We start from the raw sequence: 17821 nt of genomic DNA on the forward strand, positions 1-17821 counted from the left end.
CCCTGCTCTGGAAGACGAGGACCTCTGAACTGAGGAAGGAGGAAGAACGGACTCCTGGTTTTAAGGCACAGAGTAACAGAGACTCTCCTACTGGTGTAACCCTTGTTCTATCCTAGGCACTTTAACGTTGGGAGTGGGGTCATCTAGACCCACTAGACAGAGCTCTGAACCTTTTCTCTTCAATGATCTTCACTGGTGTCCATGGATTACATGAAATCTTTCCACCTTTATCCACCTTTGTCATGGTAGGGAGAACACCTCAATGGAAGGGGGGGGGGGGTCATCTAAGATAGCACAAGGGTTAAAGTACGCTACAGTACAGTTTATTGATCTGGATAAAAAACTCTTTATGTTGATCAATGTTCCAATGTTCTTTACTAAATGTTCCACAAAGCATCAGAAATGTTTCAGAAGGTTCTAAATGAGGAAGGATCGGTGATGGACATTCTTCAGCCACGGGGAGGGGGGGGTGAGCGGTTGTCCGTATTCGCGGATGTCTCTGATCCCTAACCGCCGCTAATACGAGGGGTGGGGTACTGTACAGATATGGGGTCAGAAGCTGGGACTGCCTGCTGTCCATCCCATCCGTGCCTCTCCGTCCTCCGCATGTGATCCCAGACTGACTGCTGAACATCTCTGAGGGGGTTTTCCTGGGGGGGGGTACATCTTCTTTGACCTTCAGTGGCTCTTCATAAAAAAATTGTTTCCATGGCGATGCCATCTGTGAACTACGATTCTATTCAGAAGTTGGGTTTTTAGTGGACCCTTGAAACAGACTCTAGATCCAAACAGTTGTCCATCTCCCGAAGGTGACCTTTGAACCCAGAACCCGTGACAGGAGAAGTGTGACGTGAACCCCCGACACAGACTCAAACGTGTATTCAGTCATTTTATTGCACCGTCAAAGCAGGTTAGATAAAAGCATCAAATAAAAGTCTCTGGTAACACTTCTGTAGCTCGGCCCCCTGATCTCCCCAGAAGCTCTTTTTGCTGCGTATCTGTACCTGTGAACATCTTTAGCACCATCAAAAAAGCTTCATTAGTGTTCCTAAAGACAAATAAATATGTAGATGATCTAGTTTTATACACAAATAAATAAAGTTTTATCTGTAAATTCAGTGACAGGAAGAGTTTAGTTCAAAAATGATGTTGGAGAATACGAAGTGTTGGGATGCTGGAACCGTTCTGAAGGTCCCTCTTCGTAGATCATCCAAAGTGTTTTCAGGGTTCCTGACTGAAAACCTGAGATGATCATTTCCAAAGAAGATCCATTATCCAGGCCGTCATGTGTGACCTGGATTGACCTGTGGCACAGATAGAAGAAGGGCTGTGGGAAGCTGATGAAGGATCCAAACAGAACCTGTCGGACCTTCAGGACCAGACCTCTCTGGACTCAGGTTCAGACCTTTCTGCACTAACCTTGTTGCTGCAGAAGCCCGGACCCAGGACCAAGCCGAACAGTGCATTCAGAATGTTGACAGCACATAGCACTGCCTCCAGGGCGCTGGTTCCTGCCATCACGCTAAACAGAACCATGTTCCATTGGACCACAGACTTCGGCTCCAGACAAACACCAGACCACAGAGTCCGATTGTGCAGATATCCCAAGAACCTGCAAATAAGCAGACATGGAACAGCATGAGTCAAAGTGAGATGAACTGCCGTCTAACCCCCCACGCCAAGTTCTACCTCACCGGCCTGGGACAGGCTTCAGCGGGACTCCCCACGTCAGACCGGACGAGGTGTTGTAGAGACACATGGGACCTTGAATCAGGCCTGTGGTGCTGACCAAGCAGCAGCCGGCAGCAGCTAGAAAAGCCAGACCAGAGTACAGCGCCTGACACAGCATCTGCACACAGACACACACCTGTGAGGGCGGGGCTTCTGATGGACAGGTTAGTTTGTGTCTCCTCAATGCTCAGGCTGAGAGCATGTAAAGATCCAGTGTGGTTCTGGTGTTTATACTTTCTTCACAGTAAGTTCTGAAGAACTGATCTGGTTTTCTTTGGTTTGTCATAATGGGAAATCGTTAACCAACAGGAAGCCATGAAAACTGCTCACCTGGCTTCTAAAGACACAGCAGCCCTTGGTCTTACTGGTCTGGACAAAGTCTCGAGCTCCCAGTAAAACCTGAAACCAGAGGAATCCTCCAGTTGGATCAGATGGCTCACATGACTCTAACTCGGTTCACACCAGTGGATGTACATACCATCAGCCCTGAGGCCCACAGACCTGTGGCCCAGGTGGCCTCTCTGGTCACATGTTTCTCCAACAGGAAGTGGGTTTTCAGTTCTGGAAACAGCAGCAGGGTGTTGCACAGCATGCAGACTATTGCCATGGGGACCAGGGCCACTCCGACACATCGCAGACACCTCGACACGCACATCTGTGACCCAGGACAGATGACACTGAGCTGCAGGGGGACTAAGGTTTACCCGAACACCCAGTCCCAACCCCAACTGAAGAACAGAAAAACCTACAGTAGATCAACCATGTACGACCATGGTGGACCAGGTAGTATCAGGTAGTACCAAGTAAGACCAGGCAGTACCAGGCAATATCAGGTAGTATCAGGCAGTACCAGGCAGTATCAGGCAGGGTCAGGTAGTACTAAGTAGTACCAGGTAGTATGAGGTGGGTCCAGGTACGACCAGGTAGTACCAGGTTGCACCAAGTGGTCCCAGGTAAAACCAAGTAGTACCAGGTAGTAGCAGGTAGGACCAGGTATTACAAGGTATTATCAGATAGCACTAGTTAGTACCAGGTAGTAGGTACCTCTTAACAAGTGGGAGGAACCATCAGAAGACCCTGACAGCTTGAAGGCAAACAACACAAAACTACAAAGACAACCAGACAGAACTTCAGAAAGAACCACAATGAAATGACCAAACTATAAAGAGAATTGAGAAAAATTATTACAAGAACTACTAAGTACTATAATGTAAAATGAACAGCACCAACAACTACATAGAAGAGGGACTATGAAGAGAACCACACGAAGCTCATGGACGGGTCTGTAAAAAACCTAATAAACGTTTTAAGTACAAAGGAAAGAACTAGGAGGTTAACCAAAAAGAACTGTTAAGGAAAATGGACAGAACCAAGATGCAAAGAACCTGAATGAAACCTCAGTGTAAACTCAGAAGAAACTATTAAAAGAAGTAGACAGAACTCAGAACCAAGATGTGAACCTGACAGAACCAAGTAGCATGCCAGACAAACTGTGAAGAGAACCAAATAGAACTAAGAGAACTGGACAAAATACTCAAACTATCTGAATAATTAGAGCCAACAGGAGAACCAGATGGATTTTTACAACTATACAGATCTAAGGAGCGAACCAGATAGAACAGCACAGAGAACCACAAAGAGAACCAGACAGAATTAAAGTGGACAGAGCTAAAAAGCAACATGAAAAACTTTGAAGAGAACTGGAGCAAAGTAAGACTTAAACCTGATCAAAATGATAAAGAGAACCGGACAATACTGTGAGAAGAACCAACAGAACGCTGTAGCACACCCGTCATGAAGGGAACGGGATCAAACCAAGTATTTCAGACAGAACTATGAATAGAACCGGATAGTGGTGAAGTGGAGAACAGAAAAAAAGACAAAGAAGTGAGGCAGACAATATTTAAAAAGTAAAATCACATCAATTTAACCTGAAAAACAGTTTGAGGTCAAACTTAGTATTTTATTTGTAAGAGGCAAAAGCTGAACTTTACATCTGCGTCCTGCACAGAAACCCTTGAAAGAAACCTTCAGCCAAACAACTGGAAAATAAATCTGAACTCACCATGAAGGCTGCAGCTGAATCTGTCGTCCACAAACACTGGGTTTTATTCAGAGGCAGCGGCACGAGTGAGTGTCGTCACCAGAGGAAAGACGGCGTGATGAAACCAGAGCGGTTTGGGCTGAAGGAAGACGTGCAGAGGAAGAACGATGATTCACTGTTTGCTAAGATTCATGTGAGAACCATCAACCAACCCCGCTCACCTAAAATAAACACAAAACCCCCACATTTCCTGCAGACAACAGGTGAAACCAAAGAGCAGAGAGGGCAGGTTGTCATAGAGGCTCACCTGTTGGAGAGGAACACCAGAACAGGTCTGCTTTACAAACAAGACCTTTGATATTGGCAAGGACTTGAACCGTGAGGACCGGCAGGTTTTCTGTAGATGTTAGACCAAGAAAGACGATCTGGAAGGAAAGACCTTCTGAGACAACACCACTTTCCTCCATCAGCTGACATGAGGAACAACCTTTCTGGGTTCTACCAAACCGTCTCAGGTCAACTTCAGACGTTCAACATTGTCCAAACTTCCTAGAAAACTCCAAACTGGTTGGATTTTAAAGCTGGGGGGCAAAGAGGGAGGAACTGGGGTCTGTCTCTAGAGTTTTTGTTTTAACTTGATCATGGATTTGAAGCCACGGTGTTCCAGTGTCAGGGTGGACACTCTCCCACCAGATCACTGAGCTGGTAGGAAGGTTGTTTGATGAGCTTCAGGTCCTGGATTCAGTATGGGTGTGTGGACTACAGGGTGCAGTGAGACACTGAGGACATGTCAGAGATGTCCACACGCCCTCCCACCAAGAGCTCTAAAGATTTCATTAACAAATACATATGTAGTTACAAAGCTTACATCTTCTGTTTGGAAGATAAATGTTTAATTGGTAAACCAAATGCTTAATTTTATAAAATGAAACATTTACTAACTAAACATTAAGTTTGTAAACTAAGTATATAATTATATATATTTTTTTAACTTTTAATCAAATACTTAGCTTGCTAACTGAAGATTTACTTAGTAAATGTAACATTTCTAAATTCTTGAATTAAAAGGAGAAAATATGAATCTTGAAAAACAAAAGTTGTGTTTTTCTCCAAAAACAGGCTAAATAAATAAAATATTGCAGTTCGTATTTGACTGCAGTTTTCCAGTTGATGTTTATGTTTGATAATAAAGGAGAGAAAGGATGGAGGCCAACCAAACACTGCAGCAGGATCTGATTACGCACAGGATGCATTTTATTTTGAAAGGAACTTGATGGCTTTAAAGGGCAGCACTGTGGAGCAGTGGTTAGCCTCACAGCAGGAAGGCCCCGGTTCAATTCCTGAGACCTTTGCGTGTGGAGTTTGCATGTTCTCCCGTGCATGGGTGGGTTTTCTCCGGGGTCTCCTGCTTCTTCCCACCGTCCAAAAACATGCGTCATAGGTTGATTGTGGCCCTGAGACAGACTGATGACCTGTCCAGGACGACCCCTACCTTAACCAACCAGTGGCCGGGATAGGCTCCAGCAGCCTGTGACTCCAAAAGGGACAAAAACGGGTTTAGACGATGAACGAATGACTGAAAACTTTAATGATCAGCTGAGAAAAGTAAACAAAGTTCAAATGGTAAAGACATTTACGTTAAACTGTTATGATTTCCATACTGTAAATGTTTAGAAGCTACAGTTTCTAAAGGGTTTCATGGCCACATCATCATGAAGTTTATGTTTTAAACGGTGGACTTTGCAGCTCTCACTGGTTCTGGTCTGTAAGACACTGGGCCAAATGGATCTTCTACAGCCTGCAGACCCCTGATCTGCATGGATCTGTCAGTCTGCCTGGGATCGGTTCCAGTCTAGGGTCAGAGACCAACGCAGGATGTGAGTCAATGTGATGCTGAGCTGGACTCTGACTGGGAACCCGTCTGTCCGCTTCGTCTTTTCTTCATTTAGTCCTGGAAAAACGAGCAGTCTAACTTTAGCTCCCATGAGTCAATGCTGCCGAGGAGCTGTGACATCATCATCCACGAGGAAGAGATCTGAGGCAGCCGCGGTCTCAGGCCTGACCATTGCTCAAGTGATCCCCAGTTTGTCGTGTCAGACAGGTGAACCACAACCTCCAAGAACCAGCGGAAGCTGGAAGAACCAGAGGTCACGTCAGGTCACATGCCAGGCCACAGGAAACCTCAGAAAACACGCTTCCTGCTGGTACCTCCAGTCCTGCTTCACACAGATCCTGTAAAAAAAAAGGCTAATAATTGACAAGTGAAAGGCGTCTCAGCCGGAGACTGAGCAGAAAACGATGATTGACCAGTCAGGAACGGCGGTCGGCACCAGGAAGAACTGCTGACCTGCAGGTTTCTGGGTCTCACGCTGTGGAAGCTCACATTATTTCAGACCAAAGCTTCGAAGAGCGTCAGGAGTTGTGAATGATTTTTGGACGACATCACTTCCTGTTTCCCCTCACTGATGTTTGGCTGATGGCCTTCCTCTGCTGAAATGTCTTCTGGGAAACAGCTGATCGTCTGGATGTTTGTTTTTATGAAACGCCTCTGCCGATTCAGAACAGTTCTCCGGTTCTGCTGTCAGGAGAAGTTCTGATTCTGAACCAGTTACCACAGGAAGCTGCAGATGATCAGAGGACCTTTATTTACAATAGACCAACAATGTTTGGTGGCTTCATCAGGAAGCTTACAGCGCCCCCTGCAGGACTGCAGACACACAGTCAGTGACAGGAACCAAGACTTTCAATTGACTTTGGGTCACGTCTGTGACCTGGAAGACAAAGGCAGCACAGCAGGAAGTGCTGTGATCAGATAAGCTTTCAAAATAAAACGGTGTGACAACCATAACCCCTCCCACTGGAGACTCCGGTATGTTTCTGCAGCTTCAGGGAGCTGGGTTCCCCTCAGACCATCAGGGACCCCAGGACTGGGGGGGTTCAGCCGCTCAGACTGGAGAACATCTTTGTCAGAGTGGTTTGTCTGCCTCCACTAGAAGAGCTCCTTCTCAAGGCCGCCCCAGTAGAGGAGGAGCTACTCCTTAGGGTCCCCCCGGAGGAGGAGGCTCTGCGCAAAGTTCTTTTGGCCTCCAGCCTCCTGTTCTGGCGCAGCAGGTAGGGGTCGGAGGATCCTTTGCTTCTGTCTGTGGCTTTTCGTCTCTCCTCCTGGTCTAGCTCCTTTTGGAGGAGCACAGCTAGCCGGCGGTCCTCCTCTTCTTGCTGCCACCTACATTGTAGCTCCTCCTCTTCCTGCCCCCTCCTTTCAAGTTCCTTATTTTGGCGTTCCCTCTGAGGCTCCATCGACTCAGGCAGTGCTGAGTCAAGGGAGGAGGACATTAGAAGTCTTTTGGGAAACCCCTCCTCTTCTTCATTCGACTCTGAGCTCCTCCTCCTCCTCTTGTCTTCTAGAAATGGTCTTCCTCCGGGGCCTTCATGTCTTTTATGGCAAAGTTCAGGGAGACGCCGCTCTGCCTGAGCACCCAAGAGAAGGATGTTCTCCTAAAACAGCAAGAAGGTTTGTGATCGACTCCCCCTTCAGCAGACTTTCAGAGGTCAAACTTACCTTATTCAACACAAAGCTGTGGGGGGGTGAGTTTGTTTGAGTCGGGCGAGGGCACAGGAACCTGAAAGAGCGGTAGAGCTCTGACAAAGAACACAAGAACCTCAACGAAAAGGAAAACCACCCACTTACCGGTCAATCTGTCCTAGAGTGGGGTCAACCTTCTTCCTGCCGGGAAGACCCTCCTGACCTACAGGTGGAGAGTTCTGCAGGAGGGAAGAAAAGCAGCTTTCACACCGATGTCCTTTAAACCCGACGCAAACCTGCAGGAGAACTTAAACGAACCCCAAATCCCTGAGGGCCAAGCACAACGCTAGTGCGTTACCTTCACAACTGAGGCTACGGGGGGCGTTACCCCAAGACTCCAGGCCACTGGGGCGTTACCCCACTTTTGGGTCGCGGGGATGTTGTTTACACGCTATATTAGCTGTTGTTGCTTGACAACAACATCATGAAGGCAGAGAAGCAACCAGAGATTGTCAAAGAGTTCTGGCTGCAGACCTGGAATTAGGCACCAGAACCTGTTAGTAATAGGTTCTCCCCCCTCAGCGACACACCCGCTGAACACTCAACTCTGGTTATAGGCTCTTCTGAAGTTAGAAACGTGGAGCTCCCAGCGGCTACAGTCAGGTGTTATCAGGGGGCCAGAGTTGGTGACATCGATGGGAACCTTAGGATGTTAGCTCAGAGTAAGTCCAGGTTCCGTCGAGTCGTGATTCACGCAGGCGGTAATGATGCCCGACGGAGACAGTCAGAGGTGGTTAAGTTAAACGTAGCTTCGGTGTGTAAACTGGCTAAGACGATGTCCGACACTGTAATTTTCTCTGGTCCCCTGCCGAACTTAGTCAGTGATGAAATGTACAGCCGCTTTTCATCATTTAACCGCTGGCTTTCTAGATGGTGCCCAGAAAACGGCGTTGGTTTGGTGGATAACTGGAGCGCGTTTTGGGGGAAGCCCGGTCTCATGCGGAGAGACGGCGTCCATCCCACTCGGGACGGTGCCGCTCTTCTTTCTAGAAACATTTCTGCTAGCCTTAGTCTGTTAACCTGACAATCCAGAGACGAGACCCGGGCGCAGAGCAGCAGTGTAAAACGCTCCTCTGAGCCTCCCTTAGGGTTAGTGCCGGTGCAAAACCCATGCAGGGAAAGTCAAGCAGGTCCTAGCTTTAGCTTATGTGCTGAAAGACAAATGAAAGGAGCGCGTCTTAGAAACCTTTTTTTTTTTTTAACTTGTCCTGTCCAACAGCTGGGCAGACAGATGAGAGCTGAGGGCCTCTTGTGTTGGACATATTTTACTTTAACAAGAGGGGTTATTAATCTTCAGACAAACCAAAGGTATGTCTGAATAAACCCCTTTTGTAATTGAGGCCAAACTTTATTAATTTCAACCATGTTTGAAAATCTTTGGTGTTGGACCGGACGGAAAAGGAAAGAGGGGAAGAAGAGAGAGGGATGTTAGAGAGAGGGGGGGATTGGAGGGTGATAATAGGAGGGGGAGGGGGGATAAGACCATGAAGCAGCATAGAGCAACAAGTTTACTGGTTGTTAATCATTACGGTACGGTTCAAATGTAGTACAAAAAGGGCGGGGCCTGTTCACACACACTCAAATATTATCAACACACCTGCTAGCTGCAAAAAAGTCCACATGTCAACATGTACACAAAACATATAGTGTTCACAAACGCATACCTATGCCTTAAAACCAACTAGTGTGAAATCTTTCATTCATTCAATCATGCAAACTAGTAGTGCAAAGGTGAGCTAACACCTGTGCTCAGGTGAGTGTTTATGTTCTTCTAAAATGGATGGTGGAATGTGAAAAGAAGGAGGAGGAGCGTCCAGCCACCCCGACACCCAGACCCCCGCCGCAGCAGCAGCGGCAGCCGGAATTCCCCCAACGCCACACGGCAGCAGGCAGGGAACAACCGCCCCCCGGGCGACCAAGACCGCCACCCAGGCCAGGACCAGCAGGACCGTCGCGAGGCCCCCAGAGCCAGAGAGCAGGGAGGCACGGAGGGAAAGAGAGCGCCGCCCCAGCCCAACCAGGAGAGCAGCCCCCCCGCCGCGCCGGAAGAGCCCAACGCAGGGCCCACCGGAGAAGGGCACCCACAGCCCCAGACGAGCACCCCACCACCACCCAGGAGTTCCGGGCATCCCCCCGCCCCAACCCCAGGTACGAGCCAGGACCCCCCAAGGGAGACCAGCTCCGCGCTCCAGGCAGCCACCCACCCGGCCCACGGTTGGTCCAGGGAGGAGCAAGGCAGGGGCCAGCCACCCCCACCCCGGAGGGGAGCACCCCGGGAAAAAGGGGGGCCCACAAGGGGTGTTGTAAACATGGCCCGACCAGGCTCGCCCACTGTTGGGAGTTTGGCGGGGCCCAGCGCCCAAGGACCAGAACCCACCCCCAGGGACACGGACACCCCCGGCTCAGGTGTGATGTGAACCCCCCCCCCAGGGACACGGACACCCCCGGCTCAGGTGTGATGTGAACCCCCCCCCCCCCCCCCCCCCCCCCCCAAGTGGAGAGAGTACCGCCGGGCCCAGGAGACCGGCACCCAAGGGACACGGCGGCCGCCGCCAAGGGACCCGTACCCCCCACCAGGGAAGGGGTAGGGGACAGATGGTCCTAGGTCCCACCTTCCTTGCAAAATGTGTGTGTATGTGTGTTTGTGAGGGTGTGTGTGTGCATGTGTGTGTGTTACATGTTGGAGTGTATATTTTGAGGGGGAAGGGGTGTGTGTACTAAGGGGGGTGCAGTTAAAATGGGCGGGTAGGGCACTGAGGGGACATCTCCTGATTACTCACAGTGACGTCCCCTCACCCTCCCCACCAAGGGGCCCTAAATGTCTAAAGTGCGGTTAAAATTGGCGGGTAGGGTGCTAGGAGGACATCTGCTGCTTGCTGGCAGTGATGTCCAAGCACCCCCCTCCTACCAAGGGCCCTACATGTTTAAGGTGCAAATAAAGAGGGGGGGCCCACTCCATACGGCAACCATGGCAGGGGTACCACTGGGGTTGACCTTGACTTCTGCTGCTTCATCATCATCTCCGTGGAGAAGACGGGGTTTCTTAATGTATTTAAAACCTTAGAGCCCAGATATGAGCTGTATTGTTAATCCTTTAGAAAATGCTGCTACTGTCAAGGTGAATGTTTGTCTCCTTTTAGTCCAGACTACAAAGTGGGACTTAAAACACAGCTGGGACTTTAAGTAAGGAAGTAACCTTTTTATTTTGGACAAGTGAAAACAAGTTTAGACTGTAACGAAATTAGACAAAAACAAGACAAAAGTTATATAAAACAGGACAAAATTATTTAAACACAAGTCCAAAAAGGGAGTTAGAAGAAAAATCTTATACTTAACTTTGATTCCAAGAGTGTGTTCATTTATTTATTATACCAGAAATGGGGGTTACATTCGTCTTGGGTTTGATTAAATAAAAGCAGCATTTGCTTCAAGTTGTCTGCCGTTTGTACTTATTGCTTTCCTTAAGTAGGGTGGGGGGAAGAAAAAAAAATAAAATCGGGAAAAAAATCGGGAATCGAATTAAAAAAAATAAAATCGGAGATTTTAGGCCATATTGCCCAGCCCTATGGATTCTCAAACACAAATGTGCAATTCATTCACATTCATTAACATAGTAAAGCCTCTAAACCTTTTTCAAGCCACGGACCGGTTTAATGTCAAACATCATTGTGAACTATCCCTTACATTAGCCACCTGGGCGCACCTTTGAACCTAACGCTAAACTGAGGCTAAACTGTTTTATTATTGCATCTGGCCTATTTTTAAAAGACAACAATCTTTAAGTCAAAAAGGCTTAATCATCATTCTTTGCTGATGATGTCCCGCGCTTTCTTTGAAAGTGATCATCCCCAAATATCTTCCTGACCAACTTCAATGTAGAATCAAAGCTGGTCATTTCAGCAGCCCCACCATCCCTGAAGGCCTCATCAAGGCCCATGAACAAACAGCAGCCTGTGGTCCCTGCAGTAGAAGAGGACCCCCGAGGCAGACGGACCCCCGAGACAGCTGCCTCGCTGACAACATGTAAGCCCAGAGGACTGAGGCTTCATGGGAACTAGACACACGGACGACTTCCTATCAGCTTCCAGTGACAGTCTGGCTGATGTTCTTCATCTGCCTTGTTGGATAAAGTGACTGAGGAACTGAATGGGATCAAACATACCAGCTGGTTGCTGAGAAGTTGTGCCAGCTGCTCATCTTCGTGCTTCCTCCTTCTCTCCTGCTGAAGTAGCTCCTCTTCCTCAGCCAACAGCCTCTGGATGTAGTCTTCACTGGCTCGCTGCTCTGCTTCGTCCTGCTGCCGTCGTTCCTCCATCAGCTGACATGAGGAACAAAGTTTCTGGGTTGTACCAAACCGTCCCAGGCGCCCACCCCCTCCGTACCTTGGTCACCTGATCCTCATACTCCTGTCGCACCTCGCCAGGTAGGCTCACTCTCTGGACACAAAGAGGGGCTGCACGTGCACACACATGCACAGAGTGGGTGAATGGGTGGGTGGATGGACGGACCAGTGTTGCTACGTGGAAACGCTTACCTAGGCGGTCTTCATCGTCGCCATCCTGCCCGCTCAGACGCCGCTGACACTGCACAGGGAAGCAGGTCTGGATCCGCCTCCACAGGGCCTGGTTCACCAGAGTCTGGTTCTTACTGTGCAGCCGGGCCCAGGTGGAGACCCTCTTCCTGCACAGGGGGCAGCAGAGAGCTGCTTTGTCCACAGACTCCAGGAAACAGCTCTGCGGACAAGCAATGGGTCATGGTTCTGCACCTACAAGACAGGGCAAGTAACCCAAAACCAGAGACCAGGTCACCTTGCAGAAGGTGTGCGTGCACGGCAGCGTGACAGGCTCCACGAAGATCTCCAGGCAGACCGGACAACGGCAGTCCTCTGGGGACAGCGCCGGATCCCTGCCTCCCGCCCTGTCCGACATTGGAACCACCGTCCCGATCTCGATCCAGGGAGTTCTGGTTCGAGATGAACCTGGGTCGGGCACTAACTTTGGTCGTTTCCGGGCAAAAAAGACGTCCAGACTGACCTGCTGTGCTAGCAGTGAGCTTACGACGGGGCAATTAGCTTTAAGCTAACAGGCCTTTAGCCAGCGGAGGTAAACCTGTGTCAGCTAAAGTTCTGCGCAGGCGCTCTGGCTGCTCGCGCTGCAGCCTCGCGCCGCAGTCCAGCTTCCGAACAGACGACCGGAACCGAACGAGAGCGGCTTTACCGGGCTCCTTCAGCGTCGTTAGCGAAGGCTAACCGTCCTCCCGCCTGAAAGCTCCTGCTTCCTCAAAGCGCATGCGCTAATATGTCATGTGACTGCTGGTGTTGCGTTAAAGGAAACTCGTAATCTGCGCTTTTTTTTGCCCTTGATGAGAAGAAATTTGAGGGGGAAAATCTGCAGTTCGCCTATTATTATTATATAAAACCACCGCCCTTATAATTGGCATAATTTAGGGAATAAATAAAGAAACAATGCATGAATACATGGCATCAAATGCATTCCCACTCCTGCAAAACGTCTGGATGGACAGCAGGAACATCCGACCATCAGTCCATTCTCAGGACGCAGACCTAAAAAAAATCTGCCCGATCCATTAAAAAAGTCAAACTAAATCATTTTTTAAAACGTTTTGTGCCCTTCGGGGTCACGGGGTTGCTGGAGCCTATCCCGCCCCCTCGTGAGCGAAGGCAGGGGACATCCTGAACAGGTCGCCAGTCTGTCGCAGGACAAAAAAAAGTCAAACTGACATTTTATCTTTATGATTCCCTCAAAAAAAGGCAATCTTGTATTATTTAATTTACTTTGGAAGAACCGTGTTGACAAAGAAAAAACAGCTATGACAATGGGGGTCTAGCCTTTTCAAAGTTCACAACTTTAAAAAACTCATTTGAGTTCAGGACGTCCTATTTAAAAAACTTGTCTCTGTTTTTACATCCCGCCGGGCGCTAATGCTAATGCTAACGCTAACGAAGCGCTAACGGAGCTGCACAACAACATCAGCTCGCTCCAGCACAAGCACCCGGAGGCTTTTTACGTGATTGCAGGGGACTTCAACCATGTAAACCTGACAGACACTCTGCCCAAGTTCCACCAGCACATCAACTTTCCAACACGCGGAAATAATATTCTGGACTGTGTCTACACCAACAAAAAGGACGCATACAGAGCTGTCCCCCATCCTCATTTGGGTTTTTCAGACCACATTGCGATCATGCTGGTCCTTGTTTACCGCCCTCTCCTCAGACGACAGGCACCAACACAGCGGACCATCACAGTGTGGCCTAGTGAGGCTGCATCAGCTCTGCAAGACTGTTTCCAGCACACAGACTGGCAGATCTTCAGGGAGGCAGCTTCGCATGAGGGGGAGGTGGACCTGGAGGATTATGCATCAGGAGTCCTCGGGTACATCAGTAAGTGCACGGAGGATGTCACCAGCACCAGGACTGTAACGGACTACCCCAACCAGAAACCCTGGCTGAACGCAGAGGTGCGGGCTCTGCTGAAACACAGGAATGCTGCGTTCCAGTCAGGTGACAAGGTGGCACTCAGAGCGGCAAGAAGGGAGCTGCATGCTGGGGTGAGGAGGGCCAAGGCCGCCTATGCTCAGAGGATTCAGGGACACTTGACGTCGAATGACCCTCGGAGTATGTGGAAGGGCATTAAGTGCATCACAGATTACAACACCAGAGATGCACAATGCCCTGAGGACCCCTCTCTACCAGACGCACTCAACCTCTTCTACTCCCGCTTTGAGGACTCCAACACTGCCCCTCCCAGCACCAGACTCACCATCCCACCTGGCGAAGAGCCTTTCAGCGTGACGCCCGCTGAGGTGAGGAGGACCCTCCAGAGGATCAACCCTCACAAAGCTGCTGGACCCGACAACATCCCTGGACGGGTGCTGAAGGACTGTGCACACCAGCTCACAGAGGTGCTGACAGACATCTTCAACACCTCCCTGATGCAGGCAGTGGTCCCCACCTGCCTGAAAACCGCCACCATCATTCCAATACCCAAATCATCCACAGTGACAGGTCTGAATGACTATCGGCCGGTTGCCCTGACACCGATAGTCATGAAATGTTTCGAAAAACTGGTCATGACCCGCATCACAGAATCCATCGATATCACCAAGGACCGGCACCAATATGCATACAGGTCAAACCGATCCACAGAGGACGCCATCTCCTCTGTGGTCCACACAGCCCTCACCCACCTAGAGAACAAGAACGCGTACGTTCGACTGCTCTTCGTGGACTTCACATCAGCTTTTAACACCATCATCCCGCAGACCCTCACCCAGAAACTACACGCACTAGGACTGAACCCCACTCTGTGCAACTGGGTCTTGGACTTCCTGACAGACAGACCACAGTCTGTAAAAATCCGCAACGTCTCCTCCTCCCCGATCACCCTCAGCACGGGCTCCCCCCAGGGCTGTGTGCTGAGCCCCCTCCTGTTCACCTTGCTCACGCAAGACTGCACAGCGAGTCACCCTAGCTGTTTGATCGTGAAGTTTGCAGATGACACAGCTGTGGTTGGACGCATCTCCAACAACGATGAGTCCGGCTACAGGCAGGAGGTGGAACATCTGGAGAGCTGGTGCAGAGACAACAACCTCTGCATCAACGGGAAGAAGACCAAGGAGACGATCATGGATTTCAGGAAGGACAGATGCCCCCCTCCCCCCATTCACATCGGAGGGGACGCTGTCGAAGTGGTTTCCAGCTTCAGGTACCTGGGCGTGCACATCTCCAGCGACATCACCTGGAGCACCAACACCTCCTGCCTGGTCAAGAAGGCACACCAGCGCCTGTATTTCCTGAGGAGGCTCAAGCGGGCTGGGATGGGGATCCCAGTCCAGACCTCCTTCTACAGGTGTGTGGTGGAGAGCGTCCTGACCTCCTGCATCACGGTGTGGCACGGCAGCTGCTCTGCAGCAGAGAGGAAAGCTCTGGAAAGAGTGACAAAAGCTGCACAGAGGACTGTGAGCTGCAGCCTGCCGTCCACCACTGACATCTATAAGACCAGATGCAGGAAACGGGCCTCCCGCATCCAGAAAGACCCCACCCACCCCTCACACCCTCTGTTCTCCCTGCTCCCCTCAGGCAGGAGACTGAGGAGCATAAAGAGCAGGACCACCAGACTGAGGAACAGTTTCTTTCCTGAAGCAGTCAGACTGCTGAACTCCGGTTGATCACTGCACCCCCCCCCCACTCTCCATGGACAACAAGCTAATTCCCAAGTGCAATATCACAGGGCTGTGCAATACTTAACATAACATACTGTGCAATTGAAAAATACTTCTGTGCAATACTCCGTAACAGTCTGATATCACATTGATATTATTATTGATACTATATTTATTTATGTCTGAATGTAAACGGCTGGCCCGGGACCAGAGAGCCTAATTTCGTTTTATCATGATAAAATGACAATAAAGTTTCCTCCTCCTTTTTCCCTCACTATGTCTTCTAAGTGTGGAGTCTTAAATGTCCTGCTTCTCTGCATTTACAAAATCCCACTAAAACGTCCAGAATATCATCAACGGGCTTTACTTTCCTGCTCACTGATACAAACAGTCTCTCCTCACAGATTTTATATTTGGAAAAAAAATGATCCAAAGTAAAGTTTATGATGATTTCACCCTAAAACTGGAACATGACGTAGACAGTAGTAATCTATGTAATGTAGTAAACACAGTAAACCTTTTTCCCTGTCTAGGTGAAGCACATTGAATCCTATGCCTGAACTGTTTTTTTTAAAATCAGAATTACTTTATTGATCCCACATGTGAGAATGCTGTACCAAATGAAAGCATTGGAAACATGAGAAAAAAAATGAATAATAATATTTCAGTCAGACAACTCATGCAGTAAAATATGTTTATGTTCACATTCTTCAGCTTGGCATTCCCGTACTTTTAGTTTGGCATAAGGCTCCGTACAATTCCATGTAACAAAGTTTCCATAAAACTTTAGGGCAGGGGTCGGCAACCCATGGCTCCGGAGCCACATGTGGGTCTTTCATCCTTCTGTTGTGGCTCCCTGTGACTTTGGAAAACAATGAGTATTTGGTTTTTTTTCAACTTGTCCTGTCCAACAGCTGGGCAGACAGATGAGAGCTGAGGGCCTCTTGTGTTGGACATATTTTACTTTAACAATAGGGGTTATTAATCTTCAGACAAACCAAAGGTATGTCTGAATAAACCCCTTTTGTAATTGAGGCCAAACTTTATTCATTTTAATTATTTTTGAAATTCTTTTGTGTTGGACCGGACGGAAAAGGAAAGGAGGGAAGAAGAGAGAGGGACGTTAGAGAGAGGGGGGTGTAGGAGGGTGATAATAGGAGGGGAAGGGGGATAAGACCATGAAGCAGCATAAAGCAACAAGTTTACTGGTTGTTAATCATTATGGTAAGGTTCAAATGTAGTACAAAAAGGGCGGGGCCTGTTCACACACACACTCAAATGTTATAAACACACCTGCTAGCTGCAAAAATGTCCACCTGTCGACATGTACACAAAACAGATAGTGTTCACACGCATACTTATGCCTTAAAACCAACTAGTGTGAAATCTTTCATTCATTCACGCAATTTGTTAGTGCAAAGGTGAGCTAACACCTGTGCTCAGGTGAGTGTTTATGTTCTTCTAAAATGGATGGTGGAATGTGGGAAGAAGGAGGGGGAGCAACCAGCCACACCCAGACCCCCGCCGCAGCAGCAGCCAGAAGCCCCCAACGCCACTCGGCAGCAGGCAGAGAACATCGCCCCCCGGGCGCCCACGCCCGCCACCCAGGCCAGGGCACAACTAATGAGTATTTTATAATAATTAAATTTGATTTTAGTTTGTTCATCTGCTGGCTCCATACCACGTCAAAACCAGCTTCCTTGATGAGCTTGTATTTATCGGGCGAGAACTGTAGAGCTGATAGCAGGAGGACGCACGCGGTCCGGAGTGATCTTCTGCCGGGAACTTGACGTGCCAGGGGGCAGAGAGAAACTCGCTGATGACAGAGAGTTTGCGTCAGTGTTGCCAGATAGAGTCACAGTTTTCCAGCCCAAAAGTCATCTGAAAACCGCCAGACTCAGCCAAAAACCGCCCAACAGAACTTTTGTTGATGTTTTTTTCCCCGCACTGGACTGATAGATATTCTTTATTCTTTATTGATCCCACATTGATCCCCAAGGTCGCCAGTAAAAACAAAACAAAAAAAAAAGTAACATAAATGTAAACAATAAGGTGGTATAATTTAAAAAGCTATTTCCAGAGAGTGCAAGTAAAAATCTGTGCAAAAAAAAGCGCAATAAAAAAAAGAAAGAAATGTGCAAAGGTCATCTTTTGCATAGTGAGTTGTTGTACAGGGTCATTGTGTTGGGTATGAAGGATTTCTACCGGGCAGTTTTGGAGCGGAGCTGTCTGAGCCTCCTGGAGAAGGAGCTCCGCTGTTTGGAGAAGATGCTCTGGGT

The 17821-nt window shown here is 48.8% G+C and overlaps 2 protein-coding genes across 3 annotated transcripts; both read right to left on the minus strand.

Annotated features, from left to right (window-relative positions):
• Positions 1 to 876: 876 nt before the first annotated feature.
• LOC144981644 (transmembrane 4 L6 family member 5) lies at positions 877 to 5350 on the minus strand. Its single transcript, XM_078929874.1, has 6 exons — positions 3797 to 5350; positions 2210 to 2386; positions 2062 to 2130; positions 1695 to 1849; positions 1420 to 1612; positions 877 to 1304 (listed from the first exon to the last, which is right to left on the minus strand). Exons 1-6 carry the CDS (start codon positions 3797 to 3799, stop codon positions 1284 to 1286), a joined length of 618 nt encoding a protein of 205 aa, XP_078786000.1. The 5' UTR covers positions 3800 to 5350; the 3' UTR covers positions 877 to 1283.
• A 1051-nt stretch (positions 5351 to 6401) lies between these two features.
• rnf168 (ring finger protein 168) lies at positions 6402 to 12301 on the minus strand. 2 transcript variants are annotated; one of them, XM_078929857.1, is made up of 7 exons: positions 12167 to 12301; positions 11893 to 12091; positions 11741 to 11811; positions 11521 to 11676; positions 7464 to 7537; positions 7335 to 7395; positions 6402 to 7243 (listed from the first exon to the last, which is right to left on the minus strand). In XM_078929857.1, the coding sequence occupies exons 1-7, from the start codon at positions 12284 to 12286 to the stop codon at positions 6713 to 6715; spliced, it is 1212 nt and encodes a 403-aa protein (XP_078785983.1). In that variant the 5' UTR covers positions 12287 to 12301; the 3' UTR covers positions 6402 to 6712. The 2 variants fall into 2 exon arrangements, with proteins under 2 accessions (XP_078785983.1, XP_078785982.1); XM_078929856.1 differs by having other exon boundaries at positions 6402 to 7270.
• Positions 12302 to 17821: the final 5520 nt, after the last annotated feature.

This window comes from Oryzias latipes, chromosome 13, assembly GCF_053564925.1.
Source record: "Oryzias latipes strain Hd-rR chromosome 13, Olatipes_Hd-rR_3.1".
NCBI lineage: Eukaryota > Metazoa > Chordata > Actinopteri > Beloniformes > Adrianichthyidae > Oryzias > Oryzias latipes.

Bases quoted from the DNA above. Each gene is read 5' to 3' on its own strand.
- LOC144981644 (XM_078929874.1), bottom strand. The intron at 1,613-1,694 runs GTGAGGTAGAAC...GCTTATTTGCAG, and splicing joins CTGAAGCCTGTCCCAGGCCG to GTTCTTGGGATATCTGCACA. The intron at 1,305-1,419 runs GTTAGTGCAGAA...TCTGTGCCACAG, and splicing joins CGGGCTTCTGCAGCAACAAG to GTCAATCCAGGTCACACATG.
- rnf168 (XM_078929856.1), bottom strand. From the start codon at position 12,286: ATGTCGGACAGGGCGGGAGGCAGGGATCCGGCGCTGTCCCCAGAGGAC. The intron at 11,812-11,892 runs GTAAGCGTTTCC...GTGCACGTGCAG, and splicing joins CGACGATGAAGACCGCCTAG to CCCCTCTTTGTGTCCAGAGA. The intron at 7,396-7,463 runs GTAAGTGGGTGG...CCGCTCTTTCAG, and splicing joins ACTCTAGGACAGATTGACCG to GTTCCTGTGCCCTCGCCCGA.